A 24,630-nucleotide genomic window follows, 5' to 3' on the forward strand; every position below is an offset into this window, starting at 1 on the left:
ATAAAATTCTAACAGGACTAGACAGGGTAGAAGCAGGGAAGATGTTACCAATGATAGGTGTGTCCAGAACCAGGGGTCACAGCCAGAGGTCGGACAGAGATAAGGAGACATTTCTTCACACAAAGAGTGGTGAGCCTGTGGAATTCATTACCACAGGAAGTAGTTGATGCTAAAACATTGAATATACTCAAGAGGCAGCTGGATATAGCATTTGGGGAGAATGGGATCAAAGGCTATGGGGAGAAAGCAGGATTAGGCTATTAAATTGGATGATCAGCCATGATCATGATAAATGGCGGAACAGGCTTGAAGGGCCAAAAGGCCTCCTCCTGCTTCTATCTTCTCTGTATCTATGAAGCGTTATCAACTGCACCAGCTCATGTTGTGGGTTTCGGTACTTGAGCAGTAACTGGCAACATTGTGCTACAGAATGAAGTTGAGAGCTTCATGGGTATCACATTTATAGATGTGGCTACCCCATAGCTTAAGAGCAAGTAGGGAGACTTTTTTGCTTTCAAAATTCAACTTTTTAAAAAAAGAACAAAAAAAAATTAGTCTTCCCCAATTCACTATCTCCAGCTGGAAATAAAAGCACAGATAAATGAAGGAAAGTAAAAAGGGGAATAAGGAAAGCAAGACAGAAATAATCGGCAGCATAAAGACAGCAGTCGGGTAGCTCTGCTTGTGTGCACCAAAGAGCGCAGTTATGGGTGGCCACCAGCCAATCAAGAAGAAAAGCCCCAGTGCACTTCACTCTCCAATCAGTTCTGAATGCTGATGAAGTGCTGATTTATTTGAAGTAGCAATCAAAGCCAAGTCCATGTCTCAGTTAAAGCAACTTGCGAAAGAAAAGCATTATATTGCAGACCCTGGAGGGAAAGTCTGTGAAAGGGAGAGAGGCTGGGGGGGAGTTACAGGAGAAACGTAGTTCAAAGCAGCTTTCTTCCCATCCTGCACCCCAGCTCCTTGCACATTCATTAGCCCTGCTTTTGCAACTTTCTTCTACCTGTTTAACCCATTTCCTCCGTTACTGTATTCCCTCTTTGCACAAATCGATCAACAATCCATATCCCTCAAAAGGTGGCTGGCGAGGCTCCCTCAATATCAACCTATTCTATTCTGTTTTTATAATACATAAAAGTCAGAAATGGTCTTCCCAATTCACCATCTTCATCCAGAAAGAAAAAACAGTCAAAGAAAGGAAAAGAAAGACGAGAATGAGAAAAGAGAAAGAATCAACAGCATAAAGAACATAAGAACATAAGAACTAGGAGGAGCAGGACATCTGGTCCCCCCGAGCCTGCTCTGCCATTCAATGAAATCATGGCTGATCTTTTGCGGACTCAGCTCCACTTTCCAGCCTGAACACCATAACCCTTAATCCCTTCACTCTTCAAAAAAACTATCTATCTTTATCTTAAAAACATTTAATGAAGAAGCCTCAACTGCTTCACTGGGCAAGGAATTCCATAGATTCACAACCCTTTGGGTGAAGAAGTTCCTCCTAAACTCAGTCCTAAATCTACTTCCCCTTATTTTGAGGCTATGCCCCCTAAGTTCTGCTTTCAGCCGCCAGTGGAAACAACCTATCCGCATCTATCCTATCTATTCCCTTCATAATTTTATATGTTTCTATAAGATCCCCCTTATCCTTCTAAATTCCAACGAGTACAGTCCCAGTCTACTCAACCTCTCCTCGTAATCCAACCCCTTCAGCTCTGGGATTAACTTAGTGAATCTCCTCTGCACATCCTCCAGCACCAGTACGTCCTTTCTCAGGTAAGGAGACCAAAACTGAACACCATACTCCAGGTGTGGCCTCACTAACACCTTATACAATTGCAGTATAATCTCCCTAGTCTTAAACTCCACACCTCTAGCAATGAAGGACAAAATTTCATTTGCCTTCTTAATCACCTGTTGCACCTGTAAACCAACATTTTGTGACTCATGCACGAGCACACCCAGGTCTCTGCACAGCAGCATGTTTTAATATTTTATCATTTAAATAATAATCCCGTTTGCTGTAATTCCTACCAAAATGGATAACCTCACATTTGTCAACATTGTATTCCACCTGCCTGACCCTAGCCCATTCACTTAACCTATCGAAATCCCTCTGCAGACTTCAAGTATCCTCTGCACTTTTTGCGTTGCCACTCATCTGAGTGTCGTCTGCAAACTTGGACACATTGCCCTTGGTCCCCAACTCCAAATCATCTATGTAAATTGTGAACAATTGTGGGCCCAACACTGATCCCCGAGGGACACCACTAGCTACTGATTGCCAACCAGAGAAACACCCATTAATCCCCACTCTTTGCTTTCTATTAATTAACCAATCCTCTATCCATGCTACTTTACCCTTAATGCCATGCATCTTTATCTCATGCAGCAACCTTTTGTGTGGCACCTTGTCAAAGGCTTTCTGGAAATCCAGATATACCACATCCATTGGCTCCCAGTTATCTACCGCTTGGTAATGTCCTCAAAAAATTCCACTAAATTAGTTTGGCACGACCTGCCCTTTATGAACCCATGCTGTGGCTGCCCGATGGGACAATTTCCATCCAGATGCCTCACTATTTCTTCCTTGATGATAGATTCCAGCATCTTCCCTACTACCAAAGTTAAGCTCACTGGCCTATAATTACCCGCTTTCTGCCTACCTCCTTTTTTAAACTGTGGTGTCATGTTTGCTAATTTCCAATCCACCGGGACCACCCCAGAGTCTAGTGAATTTTAGTAAATTATCACTAGTGCATTTGCAATTTCCCGCGCCATCTCTTTTAGCACTCTGGGATGCATTCCATTATGGCCTGGGGACTTGTCTACCTTTAGCCCCATTAGCTTGCCCATCACTACCTCCTTCGGTGATAACAACCATCTCAAGGTCCTCACCTCGCCTCATTTCTATCAGTCGCTGGCATGTTATGTGTGTCTTCCACTGTGAAGACCGACCCAAAAAAACCTGTTCAGTTCCTCAGCCATTTCCTCATCTCCCATTATTAAATCTCCTTTCTCATCCTCTAAAGGACCAATATTTACCTTGGCCACTCTTTTTTGTTTTATATATTTGTAGAAACTTTTACTATCTGTTTTTATATTCTGAGCAAGTTTACTCTCATAATCTATCTTACTCTTCTTTATAGCTTTTTTTAGTAGCTTTCTGTTGCCCCCTAAAGATTTCCCAGTCCTCTAGTTTCCCACTAATCTTTACCATTTTGTATGCGTTTCCCTTCAATTTGATACTCTCCCTTATTTCCTTAGATATCCACGGTCGATTTTCCCTTTTTCTACCGTCCTTCCTTTTTGTTGGTATAAACCTTTGCTGAGCACTGTGAAAAATCGCTTGGAAGGTTCTCCACTGTTCCTCAACTGTTTCACCATAAAGCCTTTACTCCCAGTCTACCTTAGCTAGCTCTTCTCTCATCCCATTGTAATCTCCTTTGTTTAAGCACAAACCACTAGTGTTTGATTTTACCTTCTCACCCTCCATCTGTATTTTAAATTCCACCATATTGTGATCGCTCCTTCCAACAGGATCCCTAACTATGAGATCATTAATCAATCCTGTCTCATTACACAGGGCCAGATCTGGGACCGCTTGTTCCCTCGTAGGTTCCATTACATACTGTTCTAGGAAACTATCGCGGATACATTCTATAAACTCCTCCTCAAGGCTGCCTTGACCGATCTGGTTAAACCAATCGACATGTAGATTAAAATCCCCCATGATAACTGCTGTACCATTTCTACATGCATCAGTTATTTCTTTGTTTATTGCTTGCCCCACCATAATGTTACTATTTGGTGGCCTATAGACTAGTCCTATCAGTGACTTTTGTGCCTTAGTATTCCTGATTTCCACCCAAATGGATTCAACCTTATCCTCCATAGCACCAATGTCATCCCTTACTATTGCCCGGATGTCATCCTTAAATAACAGAGCTACACCACCTTCCTTATCATCCACTCTGTCCTTCCTAATAGTTTGATACCCTCGGATATTTAACTACCAGTCGTGACCATCCTTTAACCATGTTTCAGTAATGGCCACTAAATCAGTCAGTCACGATGATTTGCGCCATCAACTCATTTACCTTATTCCGAATACTAGGAGCATTCAAATAAAGTACACTTATGTTGGCTTTTAAACCTCTGTTTTGAATCTTAACACCTCAATCAGTAACATCTCCTAAGTTATATTTCCTCTTAACTTTTCTCCTAATTTGGACTTCTGGTGGCGTGGGCGAGCAGGGCGGCCGCAGTAAAAAAAGCTCCCGCCGGTGGCCACGATTTGCGGCGTCTTCGGAGATTTCCCCGAGTCATCATTCACCCCCTGACTATCGTTGGCCTTTGGGGCCGTCACAGGCAGCTAGCGGGGCCGATTTTAAAACCGGCGAAGAACCCCGCGCGGGTGTCAGGGGCTGGGCCCAGCACTGCGTGGAGTTCGGAGCAGCTGGGACGGAGCTATAAGGAGGCCAAGGCTGGAGGCCCGAGGCCCAGCCTCGATGCCACATCGGATGGCTCCCACCTAGGATGGAGAAAGAAAGCTGAAGTCCTGTCCCAGGGGAGCTCTTGGAGTATGTAGAGGAGAAAGAAGGTTTAAAGAAGTTGAGTGAAAGTTTTTTTTTCTCCCCTTTTTTCAAAACAAATTAATTCAGATTGATGAAGGACAGGAGGGAAAAGGGGAGAGAAGAGAAAAGAAAGAAAAAACAATAAGCCGCTAAAGGATGCGCAGAGCAGCGTCGAAGAAAGGAGGAAATGCGGGTTCGCCACTGAATGAGAGGACGAGCAAAAGTGCAGGATGGCGGAAGCTGAACCGCAAGGCGGGGCCACACTACTTACGGTGGAGAAGATGACTGAGGTGATGGCGGTGGAGTTGGAAAAACAGTTTGCGAGGCACATGGAGGCCTTGAGGAAGGAGACGGCAGTCGCATTGAAGGCATTGGTGGAGGAGGCAATCGCCCCGGTGAGGGTGGCAGTGGCAATGGCATTGGCCGAGGTGAGAGAGCAGGGAGAGAAGATGAAGGAAGTGGAGGAGGCCATGTCACGACACAGCGACTAGGTCACCTCGATGGGGGCCGAGCTGCGGCGGGTGGTGGAGGTCAACAGAGGACTCCGAGCAATACTCAAGGACTTGGAGAACCACTCAAGGCGGCACACTTTGAGAATTGTGGGCTTGCCCGAAGGGACAGAGGGCTCAAAGCCAACACAATACTTCGCTAAGAAGTTGGCGGAGCTGATGGGGGAGGGTGAGAACCCCTCCCGGTACAAACTAGACCGAGCTCATCGGTCATTAAGGCCGAAGCCCAAAGTGAACGAGCCGTCAAAAGCAGTAATTATCTGCTTCCATAAGTTCTGCATGGCGACGAAGGTATTAAGCTGGGTGAAGCAGAAGCGTGAGGTGCTGTGGGATGGTACTGTGGTTCGGATCTCCCAGGACTTGACAGTGGAGTTGGCAAAAAGACGAGCGGCGTTTGGTCGAGCGAAGGCAGCATTGTACAAGGGGGTGCGATTTGGTATGGTGTACCCGGTGAACATGAGGGTAACATATAACGCCAAAGACTTTTATTTTGAGACAGCGGAGGCGGTTGAGTCGTTCGTGAGGGCAGAAGGCTTGGGACAGACGTGAGGAGTGGAACTGGAAGAGAGACTGTGGACTGTGTTTGAGCAGCTGCAAAATGTATAAATGCTACAACTTTCTTTTTACTGATGTGTATTGTAATTTACTTCTCTTTGCATTGTTACAGAGTTCAAGTTAATAGTGGGTTGATTAGCGTTCTGTGTTGTGACAGTTAAATGTTATGTTAGTGAATTGTATAGGTTGGATTGTTTGTCTTGTTTTTTTTTCTTTCCCTGGGATTTGGTGGAAGGGGATGATATATCTTGGCGGGGGGAGCCACCCGCACTAGCTAACTAAAGCCAGCTAGTGAACGGAGGTGAGGTGAGAGGAGGGCTGCGGACGTTGGAGCCTGGATAGCAGGCTTCAATGGGCCTACAAGGCGAGCGAGGGGGGGGGGGGGGGGGGGGGGGGGGTGGATGTTGGGAGATGTTGTTTCAGGGGGAAATGGAGGAGGGGTTTTTGGAAGGGGGGGGAAGGGGTTCGATGTTAACAATGGACAGGGGCGGGTCAGGCTTATGGGGCAGGGCCCGGTATTATGATGATGGTGGATAAGAAAGGTGGGGGGGTGAGAGACCCCCAGTAAGGATAGTCACGTGGAACATGAAAGGGCTAGGAGGTCCGGTCAAGAGGTCAAGGGTGCTTGCGCATCTTAAAAGTTTGAAAGCCGATGTGGCAATGCTGCAGGAGACTCACTTGAGGGTGAAGGACCAGGTGAGACTTAAAAAGGGCTGGGTTAGTCAGGTGTTTCACTCTGGATTTGATGGAAGGTCTTGAGGGGTAGCGGTGTTGGTCAGCAAAAGGGTACACTTCCAGATGAGCAATAGTGGAGCAGGAGATAAAGGATGCGATTGGGAGGATGCAGTCGGGGAAGGTAGCAGGGCCGGATGGGTTTCCAGTGGAATATTATTTTAAAAATTCAAGGATAAGTTATCACCCCTGATGGTGGGGATGTTTGAAGAGGCGATAGAGAAGGGGGTGTTGCCACAAACCTTCGGGCAGGCATCGATTTCACTGTTGCTAAAAAAAAGAGAAGGATCCGACGGAGTGTGGGTCGTATAGGCCCATATCACTTCTGAATGTGGACGCAAAAGTACTGGCGAAGGTACTGGCGGGTAGGCTGGAGGAGTGCCTTCCGAAGGTGATGGGTGAGGATCAGACAGGGTTCGTGAAAGTGAGGCAGCTGTTTTCGAACATTCGGAGGGTTTTGAACGTCGTTATGGCACTGGCTATGGGGAAGGAAACAGAGGTGGTTGTGGCATTGGACGCCGAGAAGGCGTTTGACTGGGTAGAGTGGGGGTGTTGATGAGAGTTCTGGAGCGGTTTGGGATTGGACCAAGATTTGTGAACTGGGTAAAGCTATTATATAAGGAGCCGAAGGCGAGTGTCCGCACAAACAACATCAGCTCGAGATACTTTTCTCTCCACCGTTGGACGAGGCAGGGATGTCCTAAGTCCCCCCTGCTGTTTGCGCTTGCGATTGAGCCATTGGCCATCGCATTAAGAAGTTCAGGAGCATGGAAAGGAATAGTGCGCGGGGGGGGGAAATAGAGCATTGGGTGTCCTTATATGCCAATGACTTGCTGCTGTATGTGTTGGAGCCGAGTGCGTCGATAGGAGGAATATTGGAGCTACTGCGAGTATTTGGGTCTTTCTCGGGGTACAAGCTGAACCTGGACAAGAGTGAGTATTTTGTGGTGTCTCGGCCGGGGGTGGGGGAGCTGCCATTCCGTAGGGCAGGGACTCACTTTAGGTATCTAGAGGTGCAGGTTGCCCGGGAGTGGGGGAGGCTTCACAGGTACAAAATCACTAGTTTGGTGGGGAGAGTGAAAGCCGATCTGGCAAGGTGGGATGGTCTCCCTCCGTCACAGGAGAATCAGGTACAGGCAGTTAAAATGAATGTGTTGCCGCGATTTCTGTTTATTTTTCAATGCCTACTGATTTTCCTGCCAAAGGCTTTTTTCAGGGAAATTGAGGGAAGGATTACCTTGTTCATATGGGGAGGGAAGGTGGCCAGAGTGAGAAAAGTGCTGCTGCAGAGGGGAAGGCAGGCAGGGGGTTTGGGACTCCCGAACCGGATGTACTACTACTGGGCGGCAAATGTGGAGAAGGTGCGGGGCTGGGTCAGAGGGGTTGATTCCCAGTGGGTCAGAACGGAGGAGAGTTTGTGCAGGGGGTCGGGACTGAAAGCACTAGTAACAGCGTCGCTCCAGATAGCTCCGGGCAAATACTCAAGGAGTCTGGTAATAGTAACTTCATTGAGAATTTGGGGGCAGTTTCACCAACACTTCGGGTTGAGGGCAGGGTCAAGGGAAATACCGATTCGGGGGAACCACAGATTTGAGCCAGGGAAGTGGGATGGAAGTTTTCGGAAATGGGAAGAGAAGGGGATTAAGACGCTAAAAGATTTGTTTCTTCGGGGTCGGTTTGCAGGATTGAAGGAGCTGGAAGCGAAGTATGGGCTGGAGCAGGGAGAAATGTTCAGACACATGCAGGTTCGGGATTTTGCCAGGAAGGAGATACAGAGCTTCCCAGAGGAACCAGCCTCCACATTGCTGGAGGAGGTGCTGACGAGAGGGGACTGGAGAAGGGGGTAGTGTTAGCGGTGTACGGAGCTATTTTGGAAGAGGATAAGGCACCACTGGAAGGGATCAAAGCAAAGTGGGAGGAAGAGTAGAGTTAAGCGAGGATATGGAGGAGGGGTTTTATCATCATAGAATTTACAGTGCAGAAGGAGGCCACTCGGCCCATCAAGTCTGCACTGGCTCTTGGAAAGAGCACCCTACCCGAGGTCAACACCTCCACCCTATCCCCATAACCCAGTAACCCCACCCAACATTAAGGGCAATTTTGGACACTAAGGGCAATTTATCATGGCCAATCCACCTAACCTGCACTTCTTTGGACTGTGGGAGGAAACCGGAGCACCCGGAGGAAACCCACGCACACACGGGGAGGATGTGCAGACTCTGCACAGACAGTGACCCAAGTCGGAATCGAACCTGGGACCCTGGAGCTGTGAAGCAATTGTGCTATCCACAATGCTACCGTGCTGCCCTTCTCGTGTGAGGTGCTCCGGAGAGTAAATGCTTCCACCTCATGTGCGAGGTTGGGGTTGATACAGCTGAAGGTGGTATATAGAGCGCACCTCACGAGGGCAAGGATGAGCCAATTCTTTGAAGGAGTAGAAGATGTGTGTGAGCGTTGCGGGGGGTCCCGCTAATCACGTTCATATGTTTTGGTCCTGTCCAAAGCTTGAGGAATACTGGAAGGAGGTTTTTAGGGTAACTTCCAAGGTGGTGCATGTGAAACTGGACCCGGGTCCCCGGGAGGCCATATTCGGGGTGTCGGACCAGCCAGGGTTGGAAACAGGTGCGGAGGCAGATATCATAGCCTTCGCCTCGTTGATCGCCCGAAGGCGGATCCTGCTGAGATGGAGAGCGGCCTCTCCACCCTGTGCCCTGGCGTGGCGGGGGGACCTGTTGGAATACTTGACCCTTGAGAAGGTTAAGTTTGAATTGAGGGGAAGCTCGGAGAGGTTCTCCAAGTCATGGGCACTATTTATTATGCATTTTCAAGAACTGGATAACATCGAACATTAGTTTGGGGGGGGGGGGGGGGGGGGGGGGGGGCTGTGTATATTCAGAATGACTATGGGTAATCCCCGATTCGTTTTTGTCATTTGTTTATGTAAACATGCAGGCTGATGCTTGGGGGTTGGTGGGAGGATGGGATCGTTGTTATTGTTCTGGGGTTTGACATATTTGTTGCTGATTATTGTTTATTGTTAGTGGGTGTAAATACAGGAGAAAATGTGAAAAAGGAGAATAAAACTATTTATATAAAAAAAAATCCTCCTAATTTTCCTAGTCGTTGAACCCATATCTTCATGTAACAACCTGCCGCATCGCTTACCATTTATGTTTTTACTTCCCGTTTTATTCCTTTTAGTATTACTGGGCCTATTCACTGAGCTCCCCTCAGTCACTGTACCTTGTACTGTCGCCCTTTTTGATTTTTGACTATGGCTTCTCTTCCTTACACTTTCCCCCTTACTGCCTTTTGTTTCTGTCCCTGTTTTACTACCTTCCCACTTCCTGTAATGGGTCCCATCCCCATGCAGTCAGGTAACTAAAGACAGCAGTACTATGCTTGTGCACACTACAGTAATTTATCTGTATGTACATGAGAAGTGTGACACTTGCACACACCTTTACCTTTAAATTGCTAAATCTACATTTACAATGCAAAACTCCATGCAAATTCACCATTCAGATTGCAGACTGGTTTTCAGGTTCTCACCAGCCCCAAGTAACATCATTTTTCCTTCAGTTTCTAAAATTTCAAACAACTAAATTGTGTGTATAGCCAAAATTAAATTTGTTGAGCGCTTTGCAATGCACTAACCAACAGTAACGAAGTCAGGTTTCGAAGTTATTATTGCTCCAATGGAATTGTGTTACCTGTTTTAATAGCATCAACCAGCCTTGTATCTTCCTCCATTTCCAGTAGTTTCTTATAATAAGCTGGATTTCTTTCCATCTGTGCTTGGGCTCCACTAACAATCATCCAGATAAGACTACGATATTCGTTCGGAATGCCTTTTCTGATGTACCGTTTCACTGTTACAGGAATAAAAGTAGTTAAAATGTATAACATAAATTCCCCAATTGCTGGCAAATCACATCAGTGAATGGTCTAGAGAAAGTTTATCTATCCTGATTAGGGGTGTGCTTTATTTCTAGATCTTCAATTCCTAGTATTTTAATACAACTCTTCAACGTGGCCAAGACAATGCTATTCATTTTAGTCGATTTATCATGTTTGTATCCTGGTGGAATCAGGGAACTGCTCGTGGAATTTAGAGCACAGATAGGTGCTAACTATAGTTCATCATTTACTGAGATTACATGATTATCCAAAACCAACTTCACTGAGCCAGCCAAGTGCTTCGGATGTCAGAGTCCCGACTTCCAAAGCAAATCTTCTTTGCCCAGCTAAAGGAAAAGGGCAAAGGAGGCTCTTCAAAGGCACCTTGAAGGCTTACCTCAAAAGTGCAACATTGATGTCAATGCGTGGGAGATCGTTGCTCAGAAGAAACCTACTTGGAGGAACCTCCTGAATGAAGGGAAACGATTCTTCGAGGACCCCCAATGACAAGAGCAGGCCCAGAAAAGGAGCCCGAGAAGGGAACACCAGCAATCTAAGATCGAAGGACCGATCCCACCTCCCGGAAACACCTGCCAAGTGAGTGATTGAAGATGTGGCTCTAGGATCGGGCACATCAGCCACGCAAGAACCCATAACCCATGGAGTTTCTTAGGTGGACAATCATACCCGTTAGCAAATGATCGCCAAAGGTGATTTACTGAGAGTGCTTCAGTACACTTGTCCTCAGCACCTTTATACCACAGGGTTCAGAGAAACCTGCCAGGCAAACTCCTCCAAAGTGTCTGTCATGATAGGGAGACATTAGGAACTTGGGTCTGGAAATGGGGTCCAATACAGGGAATTTAGGGGCTAATCAGACTGAGGGAAAGGACTGCTAGCAGCAGAGTCAGAGTGATACGTCGAGAGCCTGAGTTACCTTGTCCGATTCGGATTTAACCTCATTAGTGGGAATACACAGGATGCCCCGGTTCAGCCAGGATGAGCCACTCAAGATCCATTGTTCTTCAGGACATTCCTGTCTGACCAGTCATTAGCTCATCACAGAGTCTGATGACCTAGTTGTCAGTCAATGGAAGGATTGTTGCATATAAATGGCACAGGTGTTCTTTTGTAGAAGCAGGAGTGGAAAATCAGACAGCCAAGATAACAATAATGGATTCAAGTCTGGCCACCTCAGGAGAGATCTTTGATTCGAGCGCTGAGAGAGAGAGCAAGAGAGAATCCTGTTTTGAACAGGTACAGAGCAAAAGGCTGTAGAATTCAACTAGGTCGGTCATGAAAGTTGCCATTGAGACAGGCTTTGCAAAAGGATTCTGAACAAATGTCCGTAATGAAGAAAAATTGCTTCGCAAGTGCTTGGTCTGTGAAAGTCACATGAGAGCGGCATGTTCTGTCACAGTGTTGTTTAATGGGGTGTTAAGGTTAAGAAATTGCATGTAACCTCGTATTGTTAGGGTTGAAGTTGAAAAGTTCAACTATTGTTTTCTTTTAATAAAGTTTGTTCATAAAATAACCAAGCCCTATTTCTTTTATTATCACTCCTGGGACAAATTGATCTTTCCACACAGTCTTAAAACTTTTTAAAAAAATGATGGCATCTGATGCAGTGTCTTAACCACGGTTGAGAGCTGAGCAGGGGTCTATAACAATGACCATCAGTACTCACACAGACAGCAACATATCCCAAATATTTCCAAATGGGGTAGCGGGCTCCCACTTCTAATTATCCATTGGGTTTTCACTTAACAAAAACATAACTCAGGTAAAATATCTAAAAAGCATATACAAAAGTGATTAATCATAAAATCATATAATTTACAGTGCAGAGGCCATTCGGCCCATCAAGTCTGCAATGGCCCTTGGAAAGAGCACCCTACATTCGCCCACGCCTCCACCATATGTCCGTAACCCAGTAACCCCACCTAACCTTTTGGACACTGAGGGGCAATTTACCATGGCCAATCCACCTAACCTGCACATCTTTTGACTGTGGGAGGGAATCGGAGCACCCGGAGGAAACCCATGCAGACATAGGGAGGAAGTGCAAACTCCACACAGTCACCTGAGGCCGGAAATGAACCGTGATCCCTGGAGCTGTGAGGCAGCATGCTAACCACTGTGCCACCATGCCGCCCTCACTATTATGCCTTACTCACTAGAAAACACTAAGAATCTTCACCTTCCCCAACTTCAAAAGCCCCTGAAGAGTCTTTATTCACTCAGTCAAATCTTACTCTTCACTGCTCTATAGGGGGAAGATTGTAGTAAAGTTGCAAGACTGAAAATTGAATTGGTTTCTCAGTTACAGTGCACATGACAAAACATCTTCATTCACTTACATGTTTATCTTTTGGATGAACTAGCCCTTCAGTTAGAAGTTAATTACTCATTCAATGTCTTTATTCACTTCCTAAAAATACTCAATTAAAACACAAGCTTTACTGTTGGCTTTACAGGCAATTCTCAGAGATTCAAACTTGATTAAAAATGGTCTAATTACATAATTTTAACGCTCAACTGATGCAACTTAGACCTTTTTTTAAAAAAGCATTATATTGCAGACACTGGAAATCTGAAATACAAACAGGAAATCCTGGCAATACTCAGGCAGCATTTCTGGAGAGATTAATAGAGTTAACATTGCAAGTCGCTGATCTTTCATGAGCGCTGGAGCAAGTCAGAGGTGTAACAGAGTTTTAAGCAAATACAGGAAGTCAGAAGACAGCAAATGACAAAAGGGATGACAGTACAAGGCAAAAGGAAATGGTGGATTCATGAGATGTAAATGGGAACAGCAGATCAACAATAGTTGCCATCCGAGGTTATAATCTGAAATTGTTGAATTTCACTCGAATCCAGAAGGCTGCAAAGTCCTTAAATTAAAGGATAGGTGTTGTTCCAGAACAGTGTCAGAAGTCAAAAGCACAGAGGTGAGAATGAGCAAGAGGACTTTGCTTTTGTCCCTAGCTTTGGATTCACCCACATTGGGTGGGGCAAGGTCCTTTATCAAGTCTTCTCTTTACCAAAGGAAAAACAGCCCAACCTCTTCAACCTGTGCTAACAGTTGTAATCTCTCAGTTCTGGCACCATCCTTGTAATCTTTTCTGCAAATTTCTCCTGTGCTTCAATGCCCTTTTATAGTAGGGAACAAGAACTGGATATCATGGGTCAGCAAGGAGGCGTAGTGGATAGCACTGAGGTCCCAGGTTCGATCACGGCTCTGGGTCACTGTCTGTGTGGTGTTTGCATATTCTTCCCGTGTTTGCGTGGGTTTCGCCACCACAACCCAAAAATGTACAGGGTAGGTGGATTGACCACACTAAATTGCCCCTTAATTAGAAAAAATTAATTGGATACTCTAAATTTATTTTTAAAAACTGGACATCATAATCATAAATACATGTTTAACTGCTCCCAAATCCTTTGTTCGAATTGCAACATATACCCAGGACTTGGCAGCATGGTGGCAACGTGGTTAATACTGCTGCCTCACAGCACCAGGGATCCGGGTTCAATTTGTGCCTTGGGTGACTGTGTGGAGTTTGCACTTTCTCCTCATGTTTCCGTGGGTTTCCTCCAGATGCACCAAAATCTCTTAACTCTCCTTCACTTTTATACAAGAGGTCCATCTCCAGTCCCTCCCCACTCTCTTTTCTCACATTCTCGCTCCCCGTGTTTCCTCACTCTCTATCCCCCTCCTCCCTGTGTATCCTCACACCCTTTCTCTCCTCTCTGTGCATCCTCACTCTCTCTCCTGTAGCCACCTGGGTTGGCAACTTCCTCACACAAAATGGAAGAACGCAAAGGCTACAGGGAAAAATGGACATTGGCAAAGAGACAAGCAGTTGGCAGAATCCCCTGTATTCTAGTTGCTAAAGAAACCAGACAGCATTGTAACTAACGAGCTGCGCATATTAAGTGAGCGATTCACGGTGATTCCCAGGTACAATGCACACAGCAGTTAACTGCAATCGCTACATTCTATAGAAGGTCAGACATCCCGGCGCCAGTGGAGTCTGAAACAAAGGACACCAATAAGGTGGAAGGAACCGCCCAGTGATCGAGGAACAGCCCCGTTATTGGGGAAATTCAAATCAATCGATTGGGAACAGACCCAATCAATTGCAAGTTTATAGAGGGTCCGCCCAGAAGGTCGCAAGGCCCCTGGGACCTATAAAAGTCAGGTCCCAGGACTGATTCTTTCTTCTTGACCAGCCGGCCCTCCCAGCAGAACACCTTTGCAGTAGAAGAACCTTGAGAAGGAGAGGCCTGGTCAGCAGCCGCCATCAAGTAAGTGTCATACAACGCATGCTACGAGAGTAGACATTCCTGACCCCTTTAGTCCACACTAACTGAAAGCCTGCGGATCCAGGACAAAGCAAGAGGCCATTGTTCTCTGATCCAGCAGTTCCCTTATTCCAGATAAGTATTGGCCTGTTAGTGGTAGGAATAGCCTAGTCTTTTTCCTCGGATGGTGATGACCAACACGAGGGGACATAGCTTTAAATTGAGGGGTGGTAGATATAGGACAGATGTCAGAGGCAGTTTCTTTACTCAGAGAGTAGTAGGGTGTGGAACGCCCTGCCTGCAACAGTAGTAGACTCGCCAACTTTAAGGGCATTTAAGTGGTCACTGGATAGACATATGGATGAAAATGGAATAGTGTAGGACAGATAGGCTTCAGATGGTTTCACAGGTCGGCGCAACATCGAGGGCCGAAGGGCCCGTACTGCGCTGTAATGTTCTATGTTCTATGCATAAGTAGTAAATAACTGTATTATAATAAACTTGTCTTGTTTGAACTTACTAACTGGTGTATTGAGTTATTGGTCTAAACTTGAATCTTGTGGCGGTATCATAACGATACCTGGCGACTCTAGAGCTAAGGAATAAAACAGAGCCAAATTGAGTGTAAAGCACACTCACCCAGAACGAGCAACACTCCATCCCTGTGCAACCTGACTCTTTCTCTCTCCATTCCGTGTACCCTCACTGTCTCTCCCTATTCTTTCTCCTCCCTGCGTATCTGCACTTTTCTCTACCTCCATTCCCTGTCTTCCCTGTGTATCCACGATCTCCATCTCCTGCATTCCCTTACACCCTTCTTCCTCTGTGTATCTGCATTCTCTGTCTCTCTCGACATCCCTTCCTGTCTATCTGAATTGTCTCTCTATATCTCCTCCTGGTGTACGGTGTTTGACAAATTTGCTGGAGTTCTTTGAGGATGTAACTAGATGTTGTGATTCCAGCTGATATCACCACTGGACAAGTCAGATCCCAGAGTGAAACCTGGTTTGATAGATCCTAACATTTTTTTAAATCATGAAGGAAAGTTACTGCACAAATTCTCAGGAGTCTGCTGATGAAAGTTTAACATAAAGAATAAAACATTTACTAAACAAGAAAAAATGAACAATATTACAGCAGACTAAACATTGGAAAGCTAGCAATGCAAACATAAGAAAATAATTCAAATATTCACGATTCCTTCACTCTATCTATCTCTTTACAGACAGATACAAATTTAGAAAGATAAAACAATTTACCATATCCATCTCATACTCCAATATTCAGGGTAAGGAGAGGGAAAGTGGGGGGGGGAGAAATGCAATGGGTAGGGGAAGGGAAAGATCACTTGGATAGCCCCCAAACAAAGGGAAACACAAGAGCGCAGGTGCACATCCACAGGGTAAGTATGGTTGACCCCACGGAGGGGAGGGACAGAAACTCCCCATCAGAATAGTCACTTGCAATGTCAGCCTGGTGAAAAGATTCAGAGTCTTCGCCCATCTGAAAAGTTTGAAAGCCGACGTGGGTCTCCTGGAGGAAAACTACCTGAGGGGGGCACGGTAGTAGTGGTTAGCACAGTTGCTTCAGAGCTCCAGGGTCCCAGGTTCGATTCCCGGCTGGGTCACTGTCTGTGCAGAGTCTGCACGTTCTCCCTGTGTTTACGTGGGTTTCCACCAGGTGCACCGGTTTCCTCCCACAGTCCAAAGATGTGCATTTAGCATGACCAATCCACCTAACCTGCACATCTTTGTCCAAAGATGCCCTTAGTGTCCAAAGATGTGCAGGTTAAGTGGGGTTATGAGGATAGGGCACGGGAGTGGGCCTGGGTAGAGTGCTCTTTCAGAACGTAGGTGCAGACATGATGGGCTGAATGACCACCTTCTGCACTGTAGGGATTCTATGATTTCAAAGAAAAGATTTTGAACAACTCTGATGAGTACATTCCAAGGGGTAGAGAGAGGGCAGTATGATAGACTGCACAACTCTGTAGTCACACATTCACACCCTACATCACCAGAACATAGTGTCAGCAGTTTGTCCCGTATTGGAAATACACAGGCCTTTGATAGCACCTTCCAAACCCCCAAGGCTGTTAGCAAGTAGAAGAACAAGATCATGTATCAGGAAACGCCAACATCTGCAGGTTCCCCTCCAAGCCACGCACCATCCCACCGTTCCTTCGCTGTCACTGGGTCAAGATCCTGGAACACGCCCCCCCACCCCCAAACAGCACAGTAGGAGTACCTGCACCTCAGGGACTGGAACATTTCAAGAAGGCAGCTCACCACTACCTTGTTGAGGGCAATTCGGGTTTGGCAATAAATGCCAGCAATTGTCACTTTCCTTGATAAGGTAAAAGGAATAGCAGGCACTGGAGTTCCTACCTAAACAGCTGTTCTTTATAAGAATATAGAAAAAGGAAGAGTAGACCACATGGTCCATCGAGTCAGCTCCTCCATTCAATATAATCAGGGCTGATCCGGGGGTTCAACTCTATTTTCCGTCCACTTCCTCATATGGCTTAATTCACCAATAATCTGTCTAACCAAGCCTTAAATATATTCAACGATGGAGCATCCACAGCCATCTGGGGTAGAGAATTCCAAAGATTCACAATCATTTGAGTGAAGAAACTTCTCCTTATCTAAATTTTAAATATTCGGCCCTTATCCCGAGACTGTGCCCACTGGGGAGGAAGTGTCATAGTGGTGTTGTCGCTGCACTAGTAATCCAGAGATCCAGAGTCATGCTCTGGGGAGTCTGGTTCGCATCTCACCATGGCAGATGGTGAAATTTGAATTTAATAAAAATCTGGAATTAAAAGTCTAAAGGTGACCACAAAACCATTGTCAACTGTTGTGAAATCCCATCTGGTTCACTAATGTCCTTTAGGGAAGGAAATCTGCCATCCTTACCTGATCTGGTCTACATGTGACTCCAGGTCCACAGCAATGTGGTTGACTCTTAAGTACCGTCAGGGTTGGGCAATAAATGCAGGCCCAGCCAAAGAAATAAAAAAAAAATGTTTTAGATGCCCCGAGCAGCAAAAACACTCTCTCAGCGTCCACCCAGTCAAACCCCTTCAGAATATTGCAGTTGTCAATCAGATCGCCTCTCAATCTTTTTAAACTACAATATAAATCCAATATCGACCCAGCCTCTCATCATCGGACAATCCCCCTAATCCCAAGGCCCAATTTAGTGCACCTTTGCTGGACAGAATCCAGTGCACGTATCACCCTTCTTAAATGTGGAAACCTAAACTGCACACTGCATTCCAGATGCTGTCTTATCAAAGCACTTTACAATTCTAGCAAGACTTCTTTATTCTAGTACTCCAATCCCCTGGCAATAAGACCATTTGCCTTCTTATTACTTGCTGAACCGGAATGCTAACTTTCTGCATTTCACCAATCTCTTTGAACATCAACACTTGAAAGTTTCACTCCAGAAAGCCAACTCCGAAAATACAAACTGCGCAACTATGAAGCATGCCAACATACATTTATAAAGCGTCTGTAACATTGTAGAATGCCCCCACAGCTCTTCACAGGAACGATATTTGACCAAAAGGAAATCAGATGGGTGCACAAGGAAAATAAACTTGCGGGATAGGGAGAAGTAGCTGGGAATGGGACTGATCGAGTTTCTCTACGGAGAGCATGGAAACAATGGGTTGAGTGGTCTCCTTCTGTGCTGACTCTGACTCAAGCAAAATAACACTACCTACTGATTTCAATAATTCCAGCCAAGATGTTTATTATACACACCATTTGGTAATCCTCAAAACAGGTGTATGCTCTATAAAAGTGTGAATTGTAACACCAGCCTTTATCCACATTATCATAGTCTAAACCTATCCCAGGACAGTAACATTAGAACATAGAACAGGCCCTTCGGCCCTCGATGTTGTGCCGAGCAATGATCACCCCACTTAAACCCACGTAACCCGTATACCCGTAACCCAACAATCCCCCCATTAACCTTACATTACGGGCAATTTAGCATGGCCAATCCACCTAACCCGCACATCTTTGGACTGTGGGAGGAAACCGGAGCACCCGGAGGAAACCCACGCACACACGGGGAGGACTTGCAGACTCCACACAGGCAGTGACCCAGCCGGGAATCAAACCTGGGACCCTGGAGCTGTGAAGCATTGATGCTAACCACCATGCTACCGTGAGGCCCAATTAAATCCAGTTTCACTAGTTCCAGATGTAAATAGCCAAACAACTGTGCAGACTACCAATGCATCCCTGGGGAGGGGTGTCAGGATTCAGTTGCCAGGGTCTGGGGAGTGGGTTAGGGGTCAGTTGCCAAGATCTGGGGAGGGGGTCAGATCAGTTGCCAGGGTTTGGAGAGGGGGTCACAGGTCAGTTGCCAGGGTCTGGGGAGGAGGTTAGGGGACAGTTGCCAAAGTCTGGGGGAGGGGTTTAGGGGTCAGTTGCCAAGGTCTGGGGGAGGTTAGGGGTCAGTTACAAGGGTCTGTGGGAGGAGGTTAGGGGTCAGTTACAAGGGTCTGGGGGAGGAGGTTAGGGGTCAGTTACCAGGGTCTGGGGGAAGGGGGTTAGGAGTGAGTTGCCAGGGGAGGGGGGTCACAGGTCAGTTGCCAGGGTCTGGGGGAGGACATTAGGGGTCAGTTGCCAAGGTCTGGGGGAGGAGGCTAGGGGTCAGTTGTCAAGGTCTGGGGGAGGAGGTTAGGGGTCAGTTGCCAAAGTCTGGGGGAGGAGTTCAGGGGTCAGTTGCCAAGGTCTGGGGGAGGAGGTTAGGGGTCAGTTACGAGGGTCTGTGGGAGGAGGTTAGGGGTCAGTTACAATGGTCTGGGGGAGGAGGTTAGGGGTCAGTTACCAGGGTCTGGGGAGGGGGGGGGGTCACATGTCAGTTGCCAGGGTCTGGGGGAGGACGTTAGGGGTCAGTTGCCAAGGTCTGGGAGAGGAGGCTGGGGGTCAGTTGTCAAGGTCTGGGGGAGGAGATTAGGGGTCAGTTGCCAGGGTCTAGGGGAGGTTAGGAGTGAGTTGCCAGAGTCTGGGGGAAGGGAGTTAGGGGTGTTGCCGGGGGAAGGGAGTTAGGGGTGTTGCCAGGGGAGGGGGTCACGGGTCAATTTCCAGGGTCTAGGGGAGGTTAGGAGTGAGTTGCCAGAGTCTGGGGGAAGGGGGTTAGGGGAGAGTTGCCATGGGAGGGGGTCACGGGTCAATTGCCAGGGTCTGGGTTTTTTAGTACTATTCTCCATTAGCCGGTTCTCGGCTTCTCACTCACTTTTCAGGCTCCGCTCCACCCGGCTGCCCTGCAGTAATTTGCGCCATTTGATGGCCCTGCGCCTCAGCACTGACCCGTAATCCGACACTTGCTCCCGGGGAGGCGCAGAGCCCGCCGGCTGCTCGAAACCGTACTGGTCCGTCCTGTGGAAAGAGAAGAGCCAGTTAGCCCCGGCCGAGAACCCGAGACCCAGACCGCCACCTCTCCACACCCGCGATCGCCCAAACCGACCCCCAAGTACCTGGTCTCCCGCTCCGGCTCGGAGCTTAGCTCCACCGTCTCCATGAGCGAACAGCCGCTCCCGCCTCCGCAGCCCTGCTCAGCCCCGGCCGCAGGTAGTCAGGAAGGCTGGGGCGGGGCTTAGCGGAACCCCGCCCACTCACCTGTCAATCACACCCGCCCTCACACCTGTCAATCAAACCCGCCCTCTCATCTGTCAATCAAACCCCGCCCCTCACCTGCCAATCAAATCCGCCCTCATCGGTCAATCAAATCCCGCCCCCACACCTGTCAATCAAACCCCGCACCTGCCAAAATCAAACCCCGCCCCCACACATGTCAATCAAACCCTGCCCATCACCTGTTAAGCTAACCCCTCTTGTCAATCAAACCCCGCCCCCATACATGTCAATAAACCCACCCCCACACCTGTCACTCAGCCTTATCCCCTGGTAGTCAGTCAGCGAGGGACAAGCCTGTCCACCTCACCTGTCAACAACCATTTGAAACAAACTTGGTTTTTTTAAATAGAGCAATATTTCAAAATATGCTTGAGCGAAAGAGCTTTGCTTCCCGGATATGCCTATCTGAAATTTGGGCATAAGCTCCCCAGGGACATAATCAACGGGTTATATTTCTTTAGAAATAAGAATATATCATGCAGTGTTCTATATAAAAATTAAATAGTCACTTAGTAGTACAGGACTTGAGTATTGCTAAAAAAATATAGACATGCTGTTGAAGTTTTTCACCTTGCACTCATCTGGACAGATTCGCAAGACTATCAAATCTCAAAGAGCACAAAAATATATACAACATGGGAAGAGAGCACTGGTTGGTTGGCAAATGGAATGTGATTAGTAGGGATATTGCCATGGAAAATGCACCAGGAAACAGTTAACTGCCTAGCTTTTGTTTAAATTCAAATTCGGCAGATTGATTTTGATTGATCAAGGCATTGCCATGGGGAATGAACGAGGGAACGGCTGTTCCCCAAGCTTTGGCTTAGTTTAAAAAGGCGCAATGCATGGACATGCTCCTTCTGTTTCCAAAGGAAAACAAAGACCAGTCAGAGTCCATTTGCCAACTAATTATTCCTCTCTTCTCATCCAGTTTAAATTGCTGTTCCCTTTAGAATTGATATTCTCGTGAATCTGTATGCTGAGTGCAAAGTGAGAAGTTTCAAAAGCATGTCCGTTTGTTCAGCAATCTATAAAAATTGTTAAGCCTGAAATATGGAGCAAGACATTTTAAAGTGAATATATTTAATCCACAATTATATGCAACAATTGACAAAAATAGATCTATCCTCTGTGTGTGATCTCTTTCCTTTTTCTACCAGCAACAAAAATCCACAACAGCTGTTCATTTCCCTCTGCCATTCCCCTCTGCTGCTTCTGTTTTTTGGTGATAGAGAAACAAAATTGTAATGTATTTATATAAATTAATCGCTTGCCTGGACCTCAATCTTCAGTTTCCTTCCAAGTAACTGTTAGAAAAAGTGTTGTTGAAGCTCTATTCGACGTTCTCCAACAAGCTCAATGAAATCCAAAAATTTGATATAAAGGGAGTAAAAAGAATCTGAAAATAAACTAGCCAGAAATATTAAAACAGATTTCAAGGTCATTTGCAAGAACGCAGAAGTAAATGTGGATCCCTCAAAGGCTCAGACAGGAGAAATTATAATGGGGGATAAGGAAATAACAGAGGTCTTAAAGGAGCGTAATATGAATGAATATTGTGTGCCATTTTGGTGTCCTTATCTGACGAAGGATGTTCTTGCTATGGAGGGAGTGCAGCGAAGGTTCACCAGGCTGATTCCTGGGATGGCGGGACAGTCATATGAGGTGAGATTAAGTTGGTTAGGATTATATTTATTGGAGTTTAAAAGAGTGAAAATGAAAAAAATGAATGAAATGAAAATCGCTTATTGTCACGAGTAGGCTTCAATGAAGTTACTGTGAAAAGCCCCTAGTCGCCACATTCCGGTGCCTGTCCGGGGAGGCTGGTACGGGAATCTGAGAGGGGATCTCATAGAAACTTATAAAATTCTAACAGGATCAAACAGAGTAGATTCAGAAAGAATGTTCCCGATGGTGGGGAGTCCAGAACTAGGGGTCATAGTTTGAGGACAAGGGGTAAACCTTTTAGGACTGAGGTGAGGAAAAAATTCTTCACCCAAAGAGTGCTGAACCTGTGGAATTCATTACCACAGAAAGTAATTGAGGCCAAAACATCAGTCCACCAGCCGCATGTTTCCCGGTCGTGCGCTGTTCGCTGGTGGAGGGATTCTATCCTCCTGCCGATTGTCAATTGGACTTCCCAATGTAACCACCCCATGACGCTGGGAACCCACGGGCAAGGTTGCGCTGCCAGCAGGAAAAATGAATCGCAACAAGCGGAGAATTTCAGCCATTGTGTAATTTCAAGAAGGAGTTAGATATAGCTCTTGGGATTAAAAAATCAAGGGATATGGGGGGGCAGGATCAGGATATTGAATTTGATGCTCAGCCATGATCATAATGAATGGTGGAGCAGGCTCGAAGGGCCGAATGGCCTCCCCCGCTTCTATTTTCTATGTAATTGATATCAGTAAGGAAAAATTGCTGAAAAAATTAATGGACTGAACACAGACACATGGAACCTGATGACCGACATTCTACGACCCTCAAAGAGGTGGTTGCAGAGATACTGGGTGCATTGGCTGCAATTTTCCAAAATTCTCTGGATTCTGGAATAGTTGGGAGGCAGCAAATTCAGGTTCAAGAAGGGTGGGGCGGGAGAGAAAATGATAGGTGGTATTCTCTCCCCCCCCCCCCACGCCGGGTGGGAGAATCGCTGCGGCACTGCACAAATTGCGTCACGCCGCCCTGCCCCCGCACGCGATTCTCTCACCCCCCCCCCCGAAACCAGCACCGCGTGAGTCGCGTCGGACCGCTTGGAGAATCGCCGCAAGCCCGAATAGGCTGAGCGGCCACTCCAACACGACAGGGTGCCGCCGGCGCCGTTCACCCCTGGTCGCTGCCAGCGGGAACTCTGCGGGAATGGTCGAGGGGCGACCTGTCGGGTGGGGGTCCTTTACTTCCGCTGCCGGCCCCTGAACACCCACGCCATATTGCGTCAGGGCCGGTGCGTGTAAGAAGTTCCCCGTGCATGCGCAGGATGGCGCGGCCCAACTGCGCATGTGCAAGATTGAGCTGTCCCAACTGCGCATGCGCGGGTTGGCGTGGTACCGATTTGGCGCCGCGTAGGGTCGCCAGAGTGGCGTGAACCACTCCAGTGCCCGGGCCCTGTTCGTGCCATTGTGAAACGCGACGGCGTTCACGCGGCGCGGGCACTTCGTCTGCACAGCAGAGAATCACCCCCAATATCAGTTGTCAGAAAAATGACAAAATCCATCATTGAGAAAGTGGTAACTGGGCACTTGGAATATAATATGCTTCGGCATAGTTTTATGAAATCAGGGTTGAACAAATCTGTTTGAGTTTTCTGAGGGTGTAACCAGCAGGATAATTAAAGGGAAACCTGTCGATGTACTATATTTGAATTTTCTAAAGACATTTGATAAAGTAAATTCACTTTGGTAGGAAGAATTGAAAAACAGAATATCATTAAGTGATGCAGAACTGTTAAATGTTGGTGTTCAAAGGAATTTGGGTAATATATATATATATACTATATTCTTTGTATATAGAAGATATCTTCTATATATGTACTAGAAATATAGAAAATTATCATACAGGCACAGCAAGAAATTAAGAAGGCAAATGGTGTGTTGACCTTTATGGCGAAGGGGTTGGATACAAATGTAAGGAAGTCTTGTTGCATAGGGGCCATGAGACCACATCTGGAGTACTGTGCAGAATTTTTGTCTCTGTTCCAAAGAACAATATACTTGCCTCAGAGAGGAACATTAGATTGATCCTGGAATGAAAGGATTGTTCTATGCGAGAGATTGAGTAAAGCAAGTCTCTCACTTAATAAATGAGAGGTGATCACATTGAAACATATAAGATTCTGAGACTTGACCAGATAGATACCGAGAGGCTGGCGAGTGTAGAATTAGGTGGAATGGTGTCAGGATAAGCAGATGACCATTTTGGGCTGAGATGAGAAAAATGTCCTCCTGGAGGACTGTGAATATAAAGATCAAAGAACAAAGAAAATTACAGTACAGGAACAGGCCCTTCGACCCTCCAAGCATGCCCCGACCATTCTGCCTGTCTGAATTAAAACCCCTATCCTTCCAGGGACCATCCCTCTATTCCCATCATATTCATGTATTTGTCAAGACACCCCTTAAAAGTTACTTTTGTATCTGCTTCCACCACCTTCCCCCAGCTGGGGCTACAGGGATAGGGCAGGGGAGTAGGCCTAGGTAGGGTGCTCTTTTAGAGAGTCAGTGCAGACTTGATGGGCCAAATGGCTTCCTTCTGCACTGTAGGAATTCTATGGTTCTATGGAATTGAATATTGAATCCCACACCTGAAGCAGAGGCGCCATCATCTGAGGGATACATCCTTCCCACTCCCGAGTCTGAAATTACCCATCAGCATCCATCCTTT

At 46.6% G+C, this 24,630-nt stretch overlaps 1 protein-coding gene across 1 annotated transcript in view; it reads right to left on the minus strand.

Moving 5' to 3' along the window:
- Positions 1-20,241, minus strand: part of LOC119969306 (growth hormone-regulated TBC protein 1-A-like) — a 99,985-nt gene extending 79,744 nt beyond the window's left edge. The window contains exons 1-3 of the mRNA XM_038802758.1: positions 20,088-20,241; positions 19,847-19,989; positions 10,090-10,248 (exon numbers count right to left, since the gene is read on the minus strand). Of these exons, the coding sequence (XP_038658686.1) occupies positions 10,090-10,248; positions 19,847-19,989; positions 20,088-20,131 (346 nt within the window). The 5' untranslated portion in view covers positions 20,132-20,241. The remainder of the gene's footprint in view (positions 1-10,089; positions 10,249-19,846; positions 19,990-20,087) is intronic.
- Positions 20,242-24,630: the final 4,389 nt, after the last annotated feature.

The sequence above is a fragment of the Scyliorhinus canicula genome, chromosome 7 (assembly GCF_902713615.1).
Source record: "Scyliorhinus canicula chromosome 7, sScyCan1.1, whole genome shotgun sequence".
Classification (NCBI taxonomy): Eukaryota; Metazoa; Chordata; class Chondrichthyes; order Carcharhiniformes; family Scyliorhinidae; genus Scyliorhinus; species Scyliorhinus canicula.